We start from the raw sequence: 19,460 nt of genomic DNA on the forward strand, positions 1-19,460 counted from the left end.
GCGACCTTCTGGTCACTGCTGAGCGATCGCGGAATGGCTTTCCATCTGGCAGTGAAATTAGTGTCCAAATGGATCCGTCCAACGACCAGGCGGCGCCATTACAGGTATCTTCTCCAAGCACCCAGACAGGCAACCAGACCCTGCAAACGCTGTCAAGCCCAAGGGCGGGAAGCAACGCCATACCGCATGGGCACATACAAGGGCCCCCACACTCGAGAGAACACGACGGCTCAAAGCGCGACTTCACCACTTGCACGTAAAACTGGGGTTGTGGTTGGAGGAAAGAGGTGCCCTATTCCGGGCAGAACGATATACCCCACGCTGACCGCAAACACAAGTAGCCCGCCCAGGCTGAGGGCCGCACGGAGAGAGCCTCCGAAGCATCAGCCACCCTGCGGGAAGACTGCCCGCCGAAGACGGCGACGGAACACCGGCAGCGACCGCTACACCCACACAGGGACTGCCTCGAACTCACCAAGCTCTCGAGCCAGTGGCAAGAAGATGCCACCCTCAACACAGGCCTGGGGCTGGAGGGGACCCTCACACCACGACTGCAGCTCCGACATCTCGATCCCCCACGCGTCTCCTACATCATTTCCCCTGCGGGGAATTGGTTAAAGAAGGACTCACATCGCAAGAACGCACAGGGGACACGGTTTGGTACCTCTGCCGCACTAAAACCTGGCTGGTCCATTCTGCAACTCTTTAAACTGTGCTAGTTGTTTAATACTGAACTCTACTTCTTGGTACTGTTCAAACGCTTATGATCACTGCATATATCATTGATAACTGCATGTTAATATTAATGCCTTATGAGTTAGCCTACTACTGGCCAACCGTGTGTCTAATAGCCTATATGTCTGACAGCTTACAAGTTGCCATGACCCCCGAGTTCAACCAAGTCGTATCAGCAAGTTCTTATTTGTCTGATTCTTTTTTGTATTTTTGTTTAGTTTAATCATAGGTAGCCATGCATGCCCTATTAACGCTCCATGCTCACTCATACTGTAACTACAACACATAGGACGGGCATGGAAAGCATGTAAATCAGCAACTTATGCACATGCGGAGTCGCAAATCTGTTATCACACAGGCCTCACCTAAACTCCCACAACTTCTATTTTAGCCAAGCCTAGGAATTCTCATCCCACAAAAATTACAGTTTGTGACTCCGTGTTAGTGCCTCATATGCTAAAACGTTTACCTGGCACGTAAGATTAACTCTAAAATGTACTAGGCTAAAATCTAAACGTTGTTCATTTGTTGTGCTTTTCAAACTCTCTAAGCAAAGTTCATCATTACGGTTTATCTCCTTACTTTTAAAAAATGGTGTGCAAGATCTCATGTCTACCCCTATGTTCGAATTGTACCTAACGAGCTAGAGGATTGCCTTTGGTGTACCTCATAAGCAATTGTTATCACTGTGCGCACTTCAAAAATAAAGAATTAAATAAATAAATAAATCACAGAAGGTGTCCGACCCATATGGAGGTATTTTTTTAAATCTAAGGAAATAAACCAAAAGAATATAATTTGATTAAGGCAGCTACATATAAGTATGTATAAGCGACTTTAAAGAGACCAAAACTCAAAACAGAATAAAATATATGTGTGCTCCTTAGTTAATAAGACAACTCAGAAAAGGCCTTCTTTTATTAAAAAGACAATTCTTTAAAAAAAATCACAAAATATCGCCGAGCCTGTTGCTCCTCCCACAATGACTACTAGATTGCTAGTGGTAAGGCCAATCTCATGTGCACAATAGATAAAAATTAAATAAACAAATAAAATAAATTTAAATCTGCAGACACAGCAATATAAACTAAAAATCTTGCCAAAATGATACAAACAACAAAAATGAAGCAGCATGTTGCAAACTGTGGCGTGGGGGCTGTGGTGTATCAAAATGTGTCAAATCACATAAAAAAAAATTATTGTTTAAAAATTATAAATTGGTCAAATTATTACAGTACTAAAAATGTACAATAATGCAAAAAAAGAAAAATTATTATTGGAGCAATCTGAATAAGGAGGAGATAATCACCTCAAATGTGTGTTACCATAGCTGGGACACTACGTAAAAAAAAAGGGGAAAAAATAGGTAATATATCTGTCTTTACTATTCAAAATCTGATGTATGGGGATGTTACATCACAGAAAAAGGACACAATCAAATTGCAAATGCAGTGGATTCCAATGAACCACGCAATATGTGAATCTCTACGGTACTACCGTTTTCTTAAAAGAATAGCTAAAAAAAAACATGAAACCATAAAACTAAAAACTGGGTCATCAAGGCCAACGGAGCCTGTACACCGGTAGTGTTCACTGAAATAGAAAGGGAATGTGTAAAGGGGGTGAGGTTTAGAAGCAGAGCATGGAAGGTAACGATGCAATGAGTAGTAGAAGTATGCGTATGAGTAGTAAGTCTAAAGTATATTTCGCACCCTGAGCCATCCCAGAGTTATTCTTCTTTGGACAGAATGGGAAAAATCCTTCTTGACTCCAAAATGGCAGTCCGATTTCTACTTGAATCAACATGCTGGTACAACATATATTAAAGGGATACTATAGTCACCAGAACAACTACAGCTTATTGAATTTGTTCTGGTGAGTAGAATCATTACCTTCAGGCTTTTTGCTGTAAACACGGTCTTTTCAGAGAAAATGCAGTGTTTGCATTACAGCCTAGTGATAACTTCACTGGCCACTCCTCAGATGGCTGTTAGAGATCCTTCCTGGGTCATGTCTGCCTAAAATGCATCCATTCATTCAGTATCTCCTCCCTCTGCATGCAGACACTGAACTATCCTCATAGAGATTCATTGATCCAATTCATCTCTATGAGGAGATGCTGATTGGCCAGGGCTGTGTTTGAATCATGCTGGCTCTGCCTCTGATATGCCTCCTTGACAGTCTCAGCCAATCCTATGGGGAAGCATTGTGATTGGATCAGACTACCACTTCTGATGATGTCAGCAGACTGCTTTTTTTTCTGAGTCTAACAGCATGCAGAGTTACAGCTTCAAGCTTGAATACAGTAAGATTTTGCTATATTTATGGAGGCAGGGGCTGCTAGATTGTGGTGTTAACACTACAGGGTCAGGAATACATGTTTGTGTTCCTGACCCTAGAGTGATCCTTTAACTCTTATTCTTACATTTTCCGGTTTTCCAACACACAGACCCCAACATATCTCCACAGAGTTTGGAAAACCACAAAACTTTATTATGTAGCAACATAGAAACATAGAAACATAGAATGTGACGGCAGATAAGAACCATTCGGCCCATCTAGTCTGCCCAGTTTTCTAAATACTTTCATTAGTCCCTGGCCTTATCTTATAGTTAGGATAGCCTTATGCCTATCCCACGCATGCTTAAACTCCTTTACTGTGTTAACCTCTACCACTTCAGCTGGAAGGCTATTCCATGCATCCACTACCCTCTCAGTAAAGTAATACTTCCTGATATTATTTTTAAACCATTGTCCCTCTAATTTAAGACTATGTCCTCTTGTTGTGGTAGTTTTTCTTCTTTTAAATATAGTCTCCCCCTTTACTGTGTTGATTCCCTTTATGTATTTAAATGTTTCTATCATATCCCCCCTGTCTCGTCTTTCCTCCATGCTATACATGTTAAGATCCTTTAACCTTTCCTGGTAAGTTTTATTTAGCAATATCCACAAACTTATTTTTCTTACTCTTGTTCTCAACCTTTTATATTACTTATTGTCTCAAACAATTCCAAAGCTGTCCTTATTTACAGTTATGCATAATTCAGTTTCATTTAAGGTGTAAAAGGCTTGTTTGTTTCTCATCCCAAAATGCGTAACTTTATATTTTTGTGTGTATTTGTGTCTTGACTGACACTTGATGCCAATTATAGGACCAGTTAGAAACAGATTAAAGAGAAGTGGACCCAAGAAAGAATACAGCTAAAACGTACCTGAGGTCCAGCACCAGGGCCACATACAGAGAGTGCAGGCACCATGGACACATCAAATCAACAAAGTGGTCGTGGTGCCTGCATTAACCCTTTAAGCTCACTGGTCTGTACTTTCCAGGGTAAGATTTAGATTAAAACATTTTTATGTTTAAAGATGGGTAACACATGTGAATTTCTTCAATACATTGGTACAACCCCTGAAAGAAATGACACCTGGAATTTCTGAAGTCAGACACTTTTAGAATATCTGCTTATTGTTTTGTATATGAAACATTTACTACAAGAATACAAGAGCGTTGACGTCACTTATTTAAGGTATAGGTATAATTTAACAGTAAAGAATAATTATGCAATACTTAGTTGTTAAGATGACTGCTCCTAATGGCAGTATGTTTTTAATACATATTGACTAGTTGTTTGTTTTTTAAATGGTGAGAAACTTTGTTTGTTGTACAAAACTGCAAGCTAAATTATTTGAGAATAAGACAGATGTTCTGTTAGCCAGATATAGAATTCTGGTTAAGATTTTTGGGGGTTGGCTAATCAGTGGAACTGATTTGTTGCGTTCCTCCTCAATAAAGACTTGTGAATAGCTTGTTGGCACGGCATCTGTTATAGTGACTTGTTGAATCCACGACTGACCATATATTTAGCTGTTTGAGGTCAAAGTCATTAATTAGTTGCATTCCTTGTTTAATCTTCTCCACCAGCGGCTCCAAACAGCTCCCGCCACCATGTCGTCTTACCAGAAGGAGCTGGAGAAGTACCGAGACATAGATGAAGATGAGATCATGCGGGGCATGTCAGCAGAAGAGTTGGCCCAACTGGATTTGGAGCTGCAAGAAATGGACCCAGAGGTACTGTGAGTCCTACTTCCCATGCAAACAAAATCTTGATGTGAGGTTGGATCTGTAAAAGCCATATGAAATATAGGGATCAGCTAACAAACTAATCATAGGGCAACCTTTTATGTCCGTTATACATGTTTTCATGCATTCAATGTTATATTCTATGTTTAGCTCATTCTGGTAAAGGGTTACTCCAACCAAAAACAATTGTTTTCATGAAGCATGCTTTGGTTAGAGTAACCTTTGCTGTGCTGATAACCCCCCACCCCCAAACTTGATGATAAAGAGAAAACTTGCCTCTGTTTCAGCACCAAGTCCAAGTGTTCCCTGCAGCCTGATCTTTCTTTTCAGGTGTCATTTCCCACTCGCCTGAGGGGAACATACGCCACAATGGGTGGGCTGAGGGAAGGACATGGCAGCACAGAGGGGGTCCTTGCCGTCTATGGCTGTCTAGTGTCCGCATTCTGTGCTGGAGTCAGATGACAAATTTGCACAGAAATCACATTAGCCAGCCAGGCACTCTTGTTCTGGGCTGGCTAATGATGCCCCGATGATGTGGCCAGGGGTGGAGTTACATCTTCTGTCCTGGGGCGGTTAAACTTTGTATGTGCAGCATTTCTTAGCGAAACGCTGCACATACAGACTCCAAGGACTATGACCACTTAAAATTACTGAAGTGATCATTGTTCTTGGAGTAACCAAACCTGTATTCCTAACGCTGTAGTGCCCCTGTACATAAAATAAATGAAAAGGGCTTTTTAATTACCTTCTCCTAGTGCAGCGAATTCTTCAGTGCTGCCTCACGTAACGTCATTAAGGAAGTATGGCTTCCTCCAGCGATAGACCAATCCATTGCTCCTCACAGAGAAGCATTGGTGATACGATGCACAGGCGCATCAAGAGCCGCACGCACGTCCACTGCTTCACATAGGAAAGCATTGAATTAATTGTTTTCCTATGAGTTGCTAAAACGCCCCTAGTGGCTGTCAGTATGACAGCCAATGTAAGGGTTAAACAGCCACTAGAGGCATGTTTAACCCTTCAAGATAAATATTACCCTTTCTGAAAAACAGCAATGTTCTACCTTGAAGGGTTAAACATACAGGACCAATGGACCCAGACCACTTTGTTCAGATAAGTCCTAAGTCTAACGGAAACCCAGACATAGACTATGGACTCACTGTGTTCAGTGTCAGCCTCACCTCCATGACAAGGCTTATAAGAAGCCAAAACAGTAGTCTGGAGATGCTGTATCTCTCACTCAGAGGGAGCTGTCTAGCAGTTCATTACAGGACCAACCTTGTAGATGTTATCAGTCTGATTTACTAATAGAGCAGGTTCTATAAGTAATGGAACTTAAACATCTTGATACCTGCTGATTGGGAACGAACGAAAGCTATTGCCAATTACCTCACTTTTTATATAAACAGTGGTTACCCATAAAGTATGTTCTGTGTGCTGATCCCCATTATCTTAGTTTGAGTGTATGTAGGCAATTCCAGCATCACCACTATTTAGAAATACATGTTCTGGGGTTGCTTCCAATATCCCCATTGTTGTCTTCACATAATCCGACTGACCTGATGATCTTATTTGTGTTTCATCGCAGAACATTCTCCTCCCAGCCGGCATGCGTCAGAGAGACCAAACCAAAAAAACACCCACAGGCCCTCTAGACCGGGACGCCCTAATGCAGCACCTGGAGAAGGAGGCCCTGGAGGCCAAGGAAAGGGAAGACCTCATACCTTTTACTGGAGAGAAGAAAGGTGATCAGAGCTTTTAATCTTATAGGGTTCAATAAAACGTTCATCATACGGACATTCATTAACCATCTCTTTTGAGATGGAAGGTTTGTGACCAAGGCCTTTTTGGCACGTTTGCCATGCGTTCATTCTATCATAGTCACCTTTTCTGTTTACGTACACCCATACATATTATATATCGTTTTTAAAGGAGAACCATGGCTTTCTTTCGATAACCTATTTAAGGGGTAGCCAACCTTTAGCACTCCACATGTTGTGGACTATCTCTCTAGTCTTTTATACAGAGACCGCTACCTAGCATGGGTTCTTCAACAAAAGAATAGCTAATCCCACCCTGGCTTCTTTGTGTCTGTGGAGAGGGCTGCAACCTCCCTCTCTTGATCTAATTATCCAGGCACAGAGAAGCCCAACATAAAATATCCCCCAAAATCACAATATAACATCCCCGAAATCCCCATGCATTATACATTTCTGGATAGACTTTGTTGGAGTGCTCAACCTGTGGAATTTGCACTCTGATGTGGTCAGCTAACGGGAGCTCCTGTGGGCTGGCAAAAGTGGGCTTCCCCTCGCTCTCAGGTAGCGATTGTACAGAGATGTCCCCTGTACCTCCCTTACAAATAGAGCTCTTCTGCCTTTCTGGTAAGGGATTGAAAACAGCAGGTAAACTTGATCGGAACGCAGTGGTGATTGCGGCTGAGCCGGAGTTACATAGATTTATGACCAAGTTCCGCTGTCGGCAATGCAGTAAGTCAGGCCTGCAGACGTTCCTGGACAAGAGAGAGAAGGGCGATCTACTGAGCTAAAAGGAGGGGAAGCTAGGGAGAGCCAAGGGAAGTAAAGTAGCCTTTTGGGGAGGTTTTTAGATGAACTTAGTGGTACACAGCCACAATAAATAAAACAACATAAAGAAGAACACTTTTCCCCCCACAGATTTGCACTTAATTATTTCTACACAACAAGTGTAACTATAGAAAAATAACAAAAAATATGGCTTTCTTTTGATACATTATATTTATACAGCATTAAGTACTAATAGAACATTTAAAAAAAATGGAAAACGAAAAACTAAAGGATTTTTCTCAATTTTGCTCATTATAATCGAATTGTTATAGACAACAAACTATGCAACAATGTGCAATGTCAATCAGCAGTGGCCAAGGCCAGTAAGGTATTGTCATGCATGAAAAAGGGCATTCATTCTCGGGACGAGAATATCATTTTGCCTCTCTATAAATCACTGGTAAGACCACATATTGAATATGCTGTGCAATTTTGGGCACCTGTTCTAAAGAAGGATATCATGGCACTAGAAAAAGTGCAGAGGCGGGCTACAAAATTAATAAAAGGAATGGAACATATCAGCTATGAAGAAAGGTTAACAAATGTAAACCTATTTAGTTTAGAAAAACGTCGCCTGAGAGGGGATATGATAACATTATACAAATATATTCGGGGCCAATACAAACCATTGTGTGGAAATCTATTCACAAACCGGACTTTACATAGGACACGAGGCCATGCGTTTAGACTGGAAGAAAGAAGATTTCGTCTAAGGCAAAGGAAAGGTTTTTTTACTGTAAGAACAATCAGGATGTGGAATTCTCTGCCTGAAGAAGTGGTTTTATCAGAGTCCATACAGATGTTCAAACAGCTACTAGATGCATACTTGCAAAGACAGAATATTCAAGGATATAATCTTTCAATGTAGGGTAATAACTGCTTGATTCAAGGATAAATCTGACTGCCATTCTGGGGTCAATAAGGAATTTTTTGTCCTAGCTTGTTGCAAAATTGTGCTTCAAACTGGGTTTTTTTTTTTTTTTTTTTTTTTTCTCTTTTGGATCAACAGCAAAAAACAGGTGTGAGGAAGGCTGAACTTGATGGACGCAAGTCTCTTTTCAGCTATCTAACTATGTAACTATGTAATCACTCCACACCATGTACAACTAACTAACATAGATTTATGTATTAGTCCTGGTTGCTAGCAAGGAGTGAATCACACTTTCTTTTTTTGCAGAGACTATAACTTTAAAGGAACACTATAGTGGCAGTAATATGGTATTCCTGTCCAGAGGCGGCTCTCTAATTAGGCGATTTAGGCGGCCATCTAAATCGCCATAGGGCAGACTGAAGTGTCCGGTCCTCGGTCTGTGACCGAGGGCCCGACACAGGAGGGGGCCCGGCGGATTGCCCATTATGCTGCTTGCCCATTATGCCGCCAGGTGCGAGACCCCTCCGTCCAGTCTGCCCAAGAGAGTGCCCAGTACAGTCTTCAGTCTGCAGCTCTGCCGGGTGCAGAGCTTTAATCTGTCATCCCCCCTCCACAGTATATTACCCCCCTCCACAGTCTGTTACCCTCTCCACAGACTGTTACCCCCTCCACACTCTGTCACCCCCCCTTCCCTTCAGTCTGTCACCCCCACACACACTATGTCGCCCCCGCCAGTCTGTCACTTCCCCCCCCTCCACACACCCTGTCACCTTTACCTACACTCTGTCATCCCCTTCACCATCTGTAACCCCCCTTCACACACTCTGTCACCACCTCCACACACTGTCATCCCCCTCCACAGTCTGTCACCCACCTCCACACACTCTGTCACCCACTATACATACTATCACCCTCCGCACACAGTCTATCATTATGTCACCCCCTCTTAACACACACTGTCACCCCCCCACACACACTGTCACCCCCTTCACATTCTGTCACCTCTGCACTCTCTTTCCTCCTCCACACACTGTAATCCCCCCTCTACACATCTTCACTCACCCTCCACACACACCGTTTCACCCCCATCACACATACTCTCACCCCATCCACACACTGTCACCACCCTCCGCACACCCTTCCACACTTACATTAACTCCTCCTGATCCTGTCACACTACCATCTCCAACCATCCCGCACTCGCCTCCCCTCACTCTGCCACACTCATCCTATCACATTAACACTCTAATTCTGTCACACTAACCTTTTCTTGTCCTGTCACATTCACTTCACCAACCGTGCCACACTTACCTCCAACTCTGTCACTTTAACGCCTCTAATCCTGTCACACTCACCCTCCTCACTCTGTCACACTCACCCTGTCAATTAACCCACCTTAATTATGTCACATTCACCTTTCCTTGCCCTGTCACACTTACCTCTCCTCACCCAGTAACACTCCCTCCTCCAACCATTTCACTCTTAACCCCCAACCCTGTCACATTCACTCCCTCGCCATGTCACACTCTCCCTGCCAACGTTACCCCTTTACTCACTCTGTCACAGTCACCCCCTATATACAGTCATCATACATACACAGTCATGAAACATAGTTTCGCCATAAACACAGTGCACAAAGGCCACAGGCAGCCCTCCATATACACAAAACACCGCAAGCAGCTACCACACACACATATGGTCCCAGACACACCTACACATGCTCACAGAAACATACATTCACATTCCAGGAAACTTTCTGTCCGACACACACTTTAGGGCATATACACAGGTAGACAATGCCAAACACACTCAGCAATACACAAAGCCAGATAAATACATGTTGTGACTGTATGTCTATATTAGTCAGTATTTCTGTTTCTGTGCATGTGTGTGTATACATGTGCATGTATCGGTGTGTATATGTATTTGTATATTAATGTTTATATGTGTGCATGTATTAGTATGTATGTGTGCATGTATTAGTGTGTATATGTATTTGTGTATTAGTGTTTATATGTGTGCAAGTATTAGTGTGTGTCTGCCTGCAATGTGAAGGTGGTATGGTATGGGCAATGCAAAGATAAAGTTGCAAGCAACATATATATATATTATATACACTACATGGGAAAACACATATATGATAATATACAGTTTGTCAGGATATTTATATCGGCAGACATTTTGTGCTATGATAGAAATTAAAAGTGTATATTGCCTGAGTCACTCAGAACAGAGCGGACTCCATTTTGGATTTCAGGCTAACAAAGATATAAAATATCTATCCTTTTTGTAACCAGCCACTGAGCCTGAGCTAAGGAATGCATTATATAAACAAGCCAAGTGATAAGCAATGAAGCAGGGGGATGGAATGCTCTTTTTAAATGTTAATGGAAGATAAATTATTTGTAACACAGACACTAGTGACAGAGAAGACTTAGTAATTAATGTTACCTTCTAAATTTTACAAGGTCCCATTGTAAGTAAGGAGTGAAATTAAGTTTAGACATGTCAATTTTAGAAATTACGATCAAAGTCGTTGCCTCAAAGACTGAGGCAAACGCTTTGAACTGACAGCAAATTTAAGTTATGGTAGTCATTTTATAATAAGCCAAATGAAGTCAAAATCGTCATCAGGAAAAGTTAACTCTTTCCTGGATAGGAAGGTTTAGTGAGGCGAGACTGCCCTCTATGGACCAAATACCTAAATTGCAATCTGCAGGTTGACCACACCTTCAGTTTCCTATTGGCCTTATCAACTAATGACGTACGAGAGTCTGGCCCTTTAAAAGTTAGGACAAAGGGAAGAGAGAGGTTAGTTGGAGTTTAGGGCTTTCAGATTCGGACATTCAGAGAGATCCAGGACAGATATTTACTCTGGGACTAACTCAACTTTCAAACTCTCTTGGACCCAACTCAAGAAACACTCCTTGACACTTACTTTTTACTATTACTTACACACCTCCATACAACCAATCATACTTGCATTCAAGTTCCTGGGACCACCTACTCATCTGATGAGAACATCTACTTAACTGGTAATTATGCTGGTTTTATTTAATTAATCTAAATTAATTAAAAATCTAATAGCATGATATATGACTGGATAAATCACGGTCAGATTTCAATATTTAGAAATCTTAGTTAACTAAAGAATATATAGTTATAAACATAACATTCTGCAGGTGGAATTAAGAATAATTATATATTAGTGTGATATTATTACGTGTTAGCATACCGATGTTTTTATCCAGGTGTATTGATTTGCTCTAAATAAGATAAAATATATTTTTAGGCAAATTGAAATTCGGCTTATAGAATCTAGTAGATTATTCTTATTGGATGGTTCCAGGAAATGATTAATGAGCTGGTTTAAACGTTATTTTAATTGAAAATGACATAAGAATAGGATATTATATGCCTAGGAGGATCTAGCCAGCATTGAAAGGGTTACTCAGTTGATATAACTGTTAGCCAAGGTTTTATGGCTTTTCGCTGGAAGTTTCGTTTTCTGTCTGTGAAATACCCTCATAAATATTGTAAGTCTTGACAGTTGATGCTGTTAGCCATTGGAACGTGTTTAAACATTGCCATTGTATTGCATACTTATGTTATACTGAATATTCACTGATTATTATCATGCATGCTGCCTAATATTATCATTATTTTATTTGTCACAATAAATGATATCTATTTTTATAACAAATTGTGATTTTATTTGTATGGAATACATTTCACTTACATGATAACGATCTCTAAGATCTAAGAGAATTGAAATAGTGGGCAATTCTCGACTGTTTAATATTATCATCCCATAAATATCCCCACAAGTTAAAGGATTATACAATATGTGGGGGACATGTCTATGAAACCGTTTTCTTATCTGTAACTTTATTATTTGGTAAATGATTTTTTAAAGCCCAACCAAAATTTTCATTTTTGTTTTAAATAACCCGTTCACACAGGCACTTAACTGTACACTATTGCCTAGCTATACAACCATACCCCGCAATCGTGCATAAACGATTAGCATAGTTGCAAATTACATTTGTTTATTGCAAATTATGCCATAACTACAGTCAGAGAGCTCACAATGTAGTGGCACATGGAGCCACAACACTGCAAGCCTCTGAACAAAGAATACAGAGACTAGCTCTCTGTATCCAGCACTGCAAGCACGCCCTTCAATATAATTACAACCCCTATACATTTTCTTCACTAATGGTATTAGTAGAGGCCCCGTGTTTGAGTTTCGCCTAAGGCCTTGCAAAGTCTAGAGCCGCCACTGTTCCTGTCACTAAAGTTTAGGTTTTAGTGAAAGTTTATTTAGTCACATTTCTTCCAGCGCCGTGCGGGTCCTGTCATGGCTGGCCCCGCCCACTCTTCACCCAATTGGCTGAGATCATCAAACTTTATGATCTCAGCCAATCCAAAGCTTTCTAATAAGAAAGCATTGGGAGGCTATTGCATGTGTAGCAAAACTCTGCACTGCCCCAATCAGCATCTCCTCATAGAGATGCATTAAATCAGTGCATATCTATGAATAATGTTTAGCGCCTCCATGCAACACTGATGGCTATCTGAGTTTTCTCTGAAAAGGCAGTGTTTACATGGAAAGGCCTACAGGGACAGTCTATGGACACTATAACAACCAAGTTAAGCTGTAGTGACTATAGTGTCCCTTTAAAGGTAGTCACAGAATACAAAACAACTTCACAAAAGTATATATTCATAGAAAGTAGGTTCTCTGGGGTATTTAACTATAGGCACTATACACTATAGGCACTATAGGCATCAAAACAACTTTCACTAGTTATTAGGGTATAGGACATTATATTTCTCTTGGGATTAAAGTATAGGGCAGGGTGTGACACCAAGGATTAAGTTAAATGGCCCTGTATACTGTCAGGGATACTGTACAACTGATGATTAGAGTATGAGGCGGGATAGTGAAGCAGGCTGTGAATATTATGCTAAAACCGGTGGTGATTATGTAATCTTGTCTCAACACAGGAAAGCCCTTCATCCCGAAGCAGGCAAAACGCGAGATCCCAAAAGAGGAACAGATTACGCTAGAGCCAGAGCTGGAGGAAGCGCTGGCAAACGCCACGGATGCCGAAATGTGCGACATTGCAGGTACTAGATTGCTGTGAATATACATTAACAGTGTGCGTAGTAAGCCATATACACAGCCACTTAAAGGAACATCCACAGCTTAAAAATAAATATATGAATTGCCCCTTGCTGTGTTTTGATTATTGTGGCTCTCCCATTTAAAACATTTTTTTTTTTTTTTTTAAGTTTTAAAACTTGCATGTAATGCAGCACTATCACAGTCTCCTCGGTATAGTCACTTCACCTCCCATGAACTTATCAGCTGATGACTTTTATCTGATCTTTCTCTTAGAGAATAATGGAAGACATAGGGCACCTTTACTGCTATTGATGCTATATGCCAATCCAATGCTTTTTACAGAGATGCACTGAATTCTGTGTTTGTCTATGAGAAGTATTGGATGTGTCTGACATCGAAAATCAAAAGGTTTACAATGAGGATGTGGCCATCAGTCAGCATAGCTTAGGAAGAATGTAAACATTGCCATTACTCAGAAACATCAACGTTTTACATTGCCAGACAAAACCGCCGCTATGGACCAAAACCACTTAATTAAGATAAAGTGGTTTTGGTACTTAGAGTGTCCCTTTAAAGGACCACTCTAGTGCCAGGAAAACATACTCGTTTTCCTGGCACTAGAGTGCCCTGAGGGTGCCCCCACCCTCAGGGACCCACTCCCGCCCGGCTCTGGAAAGGGGAAAGGGGTAAAAACTTACCTTTTTCCAGCGCTGGGCGGAGAGATCTCCTCCTGCGATCCGCCTCTTCTCCTCCCCGTCGGCTGAATGCGCACGCGCGGCAAGAGCTGCGCGCGCATTCAGCCGGTCACATAGGAAAGCATTCTCAATGCTTTCCTATGGACGCTGGCGTGCTCTCACTGTGAAAATCACAGTGAGAAGCACGCAAGCGCCTCTAGCGGCTGTCAATGAGACAGCCACTAGAGGACATAGGGGGAAGGCTTAACCCATTCACAAACATAGCAGTTTCTCTGAAACTGCTATGTTTATGAAAAAATGGGTTAACCCTCATTAAGCTGAAGTGGTCTGGGTGCCTAGAGTGGTCCTTTAAAGTGTTTTATATGTTTTATCCACATCACCTCAGAGTATGTGTTTTGCAGCTGTTCACGATGTGCATTTACCAGGCCTGGCACCTCTCTCTTTATCCTGTACTGTATAGTGACCGGGCCTAGCACCTCTCTTCATTCTGTACTGTATAGTGACCGGGCCTAGCACCTCTCTTCATTCTGTACTGTATAGTGACGTGGCCTAGCACCTCTCTCTTTATCCCGTACTGTATAGTGACCTGGCCTAGCACCTCTCTCTTTATCCCATACTGTATAGTGACCTGGCCTAGCACCTCTCTCTTTATCCCGTACTGTATAGTGACCTGGCCTAGCACCTCTCTCTTCATCCTGTACTGTATAGTGACGTGGCCTAGCACCTCTCTTTATCCTGTACTGTATAGTGACCGGGCCTAGCACCTCTCTCTTTATCCTGTACTGTATAGTGACCGGGCCTAGCACCTCTCTCTTCATTCTGTACTGTATAGTGACCGGCCCTAGCACCTCTCTCTTTATCCTGCACTGTAGTGACCGGGCCTAGCACCTCTCTCTTTATCCTGTACTGTATAGTGACCGGCCCTAGCACCTCTCTCTTCATCCTGTACTGTATAGTAACGTGGCCTAGCACCTCTCTTTATCCTGTACTGTATAGTGACCGGGCCTAGCACCTCTCTTCATTCTGTACTGTATAGTGACCGGGCCTAGCACCTCTCTTTATCCTGTACTGTATAGTGACCGGCCCTAGCACCTCTCTCTTCATCCTGTACTGTATAGTGACCGGGCCTAGCACCTCTCTCTTTATCCTGTACTGTATAGTGACCGGGCCTAGCACCTCTCTCTTCATCCTGTACTGTATAGTAACGTGGCCTAGCACCTCTCTTTATCCTGTACTGTATAGTGACCGGGCCTAGCACCTCTCTCTTTATCCCGTACTGTATAGTGACCTGGCCTAGCACCTCTCTCTTCATCCTGTACTGTATAGTGACGTGGCCTAGCACCTCTCTTTATCCTGTACTGTATAGTGACCGGGCCTAGCACCTCTCTCTTTATCCTGTACTGTATAGTGACCGGGCCTAGCACCTCTCTCTTCATTCTGTACTGTATAGTGACCGGCCCTAGCACCTCTCTCTTTATCCTGCACTGTAGTGACCGGGCCTAGCACCTCTCTCTTTATCCTGTACTGTATAGTGACCGGCCCTAGCACCTCTCTCTTTATCCTGTACTGTATAGTGACCGGGCCTAGCACCTCTCTCTTCATCCTGTACTGTATAGTAACGTGGCCTAGCACCTCTCTTTATCCTGTACTGTATAGTGACCGGGCCTAGCACCTCTCTCTTCATTCTGTACTGTATAGTGACCGGGCCTAGCACCTCTCTCTTCATCCTGTACTGTATAGTGACCGGGCCTAGCAGCTCTCTCTTCATTCTGTACTGTATAGTGACCGGGCCTAGCACCTCTCTCTTCATCCTGTACTGTATAGTGACGTGGCCTAGCGCCTCTCTTTATCCTGTACTGTATAGTGACCGGGCCTAGCACCCCTCTCTTCATCCTGTACTGTATAGTGACGTGGCCTAGCACCTCTCTTTATCCTGTACTGTATAGTGACCGGGCCTAGCACCTCTCTCTTCATCCTGTACTGTATAGTGACGTGGCCTAGCCACCTCTCTTTATCCTGTACTGTATAGTGACCGGGCCTAGCACCCCTCTCTTCATCCTGTACTGTATAGTGACCGGGCCTAGCACCTCTCTTTATCCTGTACTGTATAGTGACCGGCCTAGCACCTCTCTCTTTATCCTGCACTGTAGTGACCGGGCCTAGCGGGGACAGGCTAGCAGGGACCGGGCCTAGCACCTCTCTCTTCATCCTGTACTGTATAGTGACGTGGCCTAGCACCTCTCTTTATCCTGTACTGTATAGTGACCGGGCCTAGCACCTCTCTCTTCATCCTGTACTGTATAGTGACGTGGCCTAGCCACCTCTCTTTATCCTGTACTGTATAGTGACCGGGCCTAGCACCCCTCTCTTCATCCTGTACTGTATAGTGACCGGGCCTAGCACCTCTCTTTATCCTGTACTGTATAGTGACCGGGCCTAGCACCTCTCTCTTTATCCTGCACTGTAGTGACCGGCCTAGCGGGGACAGGCTAGCAGGGACCGGGCCTAGCACCTCTCTCTTCATCCTGTACTGTATAGTGACGTGGCCTAGCACCTCTCTTTATCCTGTACTGTATAGTGACCGGGCCTAGCACCTCTCTCTTCATCCTGTACTGTATAGTGACGTGGCCTAGCCACCTCTCTTTATCCTGTACTGTATAGTGACCGGGCCTAGCACCCCTCTCTTCATCCTGTACTGTATAGTGACCGGGCCTAGCACCTCTCTTTATCCTGTACTGTATAGTGACCGGCCTAGCACCTCTCTCTTTATCCTGTACTGTATAGTGACCGGGCCTAGCACCCCTCTCTTCATCCTGTACTGTATAGTGACCGGGCCTAGCACCTCTCTTTATCCTGTACTGTATAGTGACCGGGCCTAGCACCTCTCTCTTTATCCTGCACTGTAGTGACCGGGCCTAGCGGGGACAGGCTAGCAGGGACCGGGCCTAGCACCTCTCTCTTCATCCTGTACTGTATAGTAACCTGGCCTAGCACCTCTCTTCATTCTGTACTGTATAGTGACCGGGCCTAGCACCTCTCTTTATCCTGTACTGTATAGTGACCGGCCCTAGCACCTCTCTCTTCATCCTGTACTGTATAGTGACCGGGCCTAGCACCTCTCTCTTTATCCTGTACTGTATAGTGACCGGGCCTAGCACCTCTCTCTTCATCCTGTACTGTATAGTAACGTGGCCTAGCACCTCTCTCTTCATCCTGTACTGTATAGTGACCGGGCCTAGCACCTCTCTCTTCATTCTGTACTGTATAGTGACCGGGCCTAGCACCTCTCTCTTTATCCTGTACTGTATAGTGACCGGGCCTAGCACCTCTCTTTATCCTGTACTGTATAGTGACCGGGCCTAGCACCTCTCTCTTTATCCTGTACTGTATAGTGACCGGGCCTAGCACCTCTCTCTTTATCCTGTACTGTATAGTGACCGGGCCTAGCACCTCTCTCTTCATCCTGTACTGTATAGTAACGTGGCCTAGCACCTCTCTTTATCCTGTACTGTATAGTGACCGGGCCTAGCACCTCTCTCTTCATTCTGTACTGTATAGTGACCGGGCCTAGCACCTCTCTCTTCATCCTGTACTGTATAGTGACCGGGCCTAGCACCTCTCTCTTCATTCTGTACTGTATAGTGACCGGGCCTAGCACCTCTCTCTTCATCCTGTACTGTATAGTGACGTGGCCTAGCACCTCTCTTTATCCTGTACTGTATAGTGACCGGGCCTAGCACCTCTCTCTTCATCCTGTACTGTATAGTGACCGGGCCTAGCACCTCTCTTTATCCTGTACTGTATAGTGACCGGGCCTAGCACCTCTCTCTTCATCCTGTACTGTATAGTGACCAGACATGGCACCTCTCTCGGTATCGTTTGCCTTCCCAAACCATACCGTGTGTAGGGGCTCTGTTAGAAATGTTGCTTGTGATCAACCAGTAATGCACACTGATCAAGGCGTAGAACAACTGATCACAACATTCCTTATTTTTTTTCTTATTTTTACTTTGTTTATTAAACAGTATACAGTTATGTAGATTAACTTGCACTCCATTGTCCTGACCTATTTGCCCCCTCTGTGTGATATTCAGAAAGACATCTTTATGGCTCCGTAGAAGCTGTCACACCCTGTACCGCACTGGTAACCCCATGCTCCGCGCTAATGTGGGTGCTGTCTCAGTTACTATGTGTAAAGAAGGGAGGTTAGGGGATGTTGAGGTAGGTTTATTTTGGTTAGAGTAAGCTTAGGCATGAGGGCAGATTTTAGGTAGAGGGATGCTAAGGTACGGTTAGGCATGGGTTTTATGGGACCATAGTGTTGGGGACGAACAGTAAAGGTTGTGCATGCCTTTAAAATGCGGTTAACGTTTATTTATATAAGCTTTACAGTCCACAGTAAATTAACCCCTTAAGGACACATGACATGTGTGACATATCATGATTCCATTTTATTCCAGAAGTTTGGTCCTTAAGGGGTTAAAGGCTAACACCCCCTGACCATCAGTCCCCCTTATTCCTCATAACCTTAAATACCTCCCTAATCTAAACAACCCTTACAGTTAAGTCACAAGATACACGCTGTAGCCCATGTTATGCCAGCTTCCGATACGGCTGTATAGCAGGACTGGTGATGATGCCTGAAGTTATAAACAGCTCATGATTGTGAGCAGGAGGCCAGCTAGACAACGTACAGCTCCCTGACCCCTAGGGATTCACACAAGTTCAGAATGTATTTATGACGTATTTCTCTTTCATCTTTCAGCCATCTTGGGAATGTACACATTGATGAGTAACAAGCAGTACTACGATGCAATCACAACTGGAATCATCTCAAACAAAGAGGGCATCAACAGTAAGTGCAACAGAGTGTGAGGGGCTGAGTGTGCACTCAACGGAGTGTACGTCACTTATAAACGGTGTGTTCTCCATGTATGATTTAGAACAGCTTTTCATTACCTGCTAGGTATGATGGGATTTTCTTTGTAAGTGCCACTGAGCCACGTTACAGCCACATCAGGAATGTGTGAACTCATGGTGTGATCTTTAAACCATCTGCTGCTGATCCAAAAGAGACCAAAAAAACCAAATTAAAGTAATCCAAAAAAATATGGAAAATAATTATAATGGAGTTAAGTGGCAACTAGGTTTCTTCATTGAATCAACAAACTGGATACTATACATGTTATAGCTCTGAAAGTCCTGTTTTTTAATGCATCGTTATTGGGAGCGTTCAGCGTCTTGTATAACATGGAGATGCCGAATTTCGGTCCTGTGGGATTGCACGATCTTAACCAGAAAGCGCCTCTAGTGGCTGTCTAAGATACAGCCACTAGCGGTAGCTCTAGGCAGCAATGAAAAC

General features: G+C 43.2%; 1 protein-coding gene across 2 annotated transcripts in view; it reads left to right on the plus strand.

The window, feature by feature from the left end:
* TMOD4 (tropomodulin 4) overlaps positions 1-19,460 on the plus strand; it is a 50,103-nt gene that overhangs the window by 26,140 nt on the left and 4,503 nt on the right. For both annotated transcript variants that reach the window (XM_063439690.1, XM_063439691.1), the window contains exons 2-5: positions 4,658-4,804; positions 6,405-6,561; positions 13,283-13,405; positions 18,864-18,953. In XM_063439690.1, the coding sequence (XP_063295760.1) occupies positions 4,682-4,804; positions 6,405-6,561; positions 13,283-13,405; positions 18,864-18,953 (493 nt within the window). In that variant the 5' untranslated portion in view covers positions 4,658-4,681. The remainder of the gene's footprint in view (positions 1-4,657; positions 4,805-6,404; positions 6,562-13,282; positions 13,406-18,863; positions 18,954-19,460) is intronic.

The sequence above is a fragment of the Pelobates fuscus genome, chromosome 13, assembly GCF_036172605.1.
Source record: "Pelobates fuscus isolate aPelFus1 chromosome 13, aPelFus1.pri, whole genome shotgun sequence".
Classification (NCBI taxonomy): Eukaryota; Metazoa; Chordata; class Amphibia; order Anura; family Pelobatidae; genus Pelobates; species Pelobates fuscus.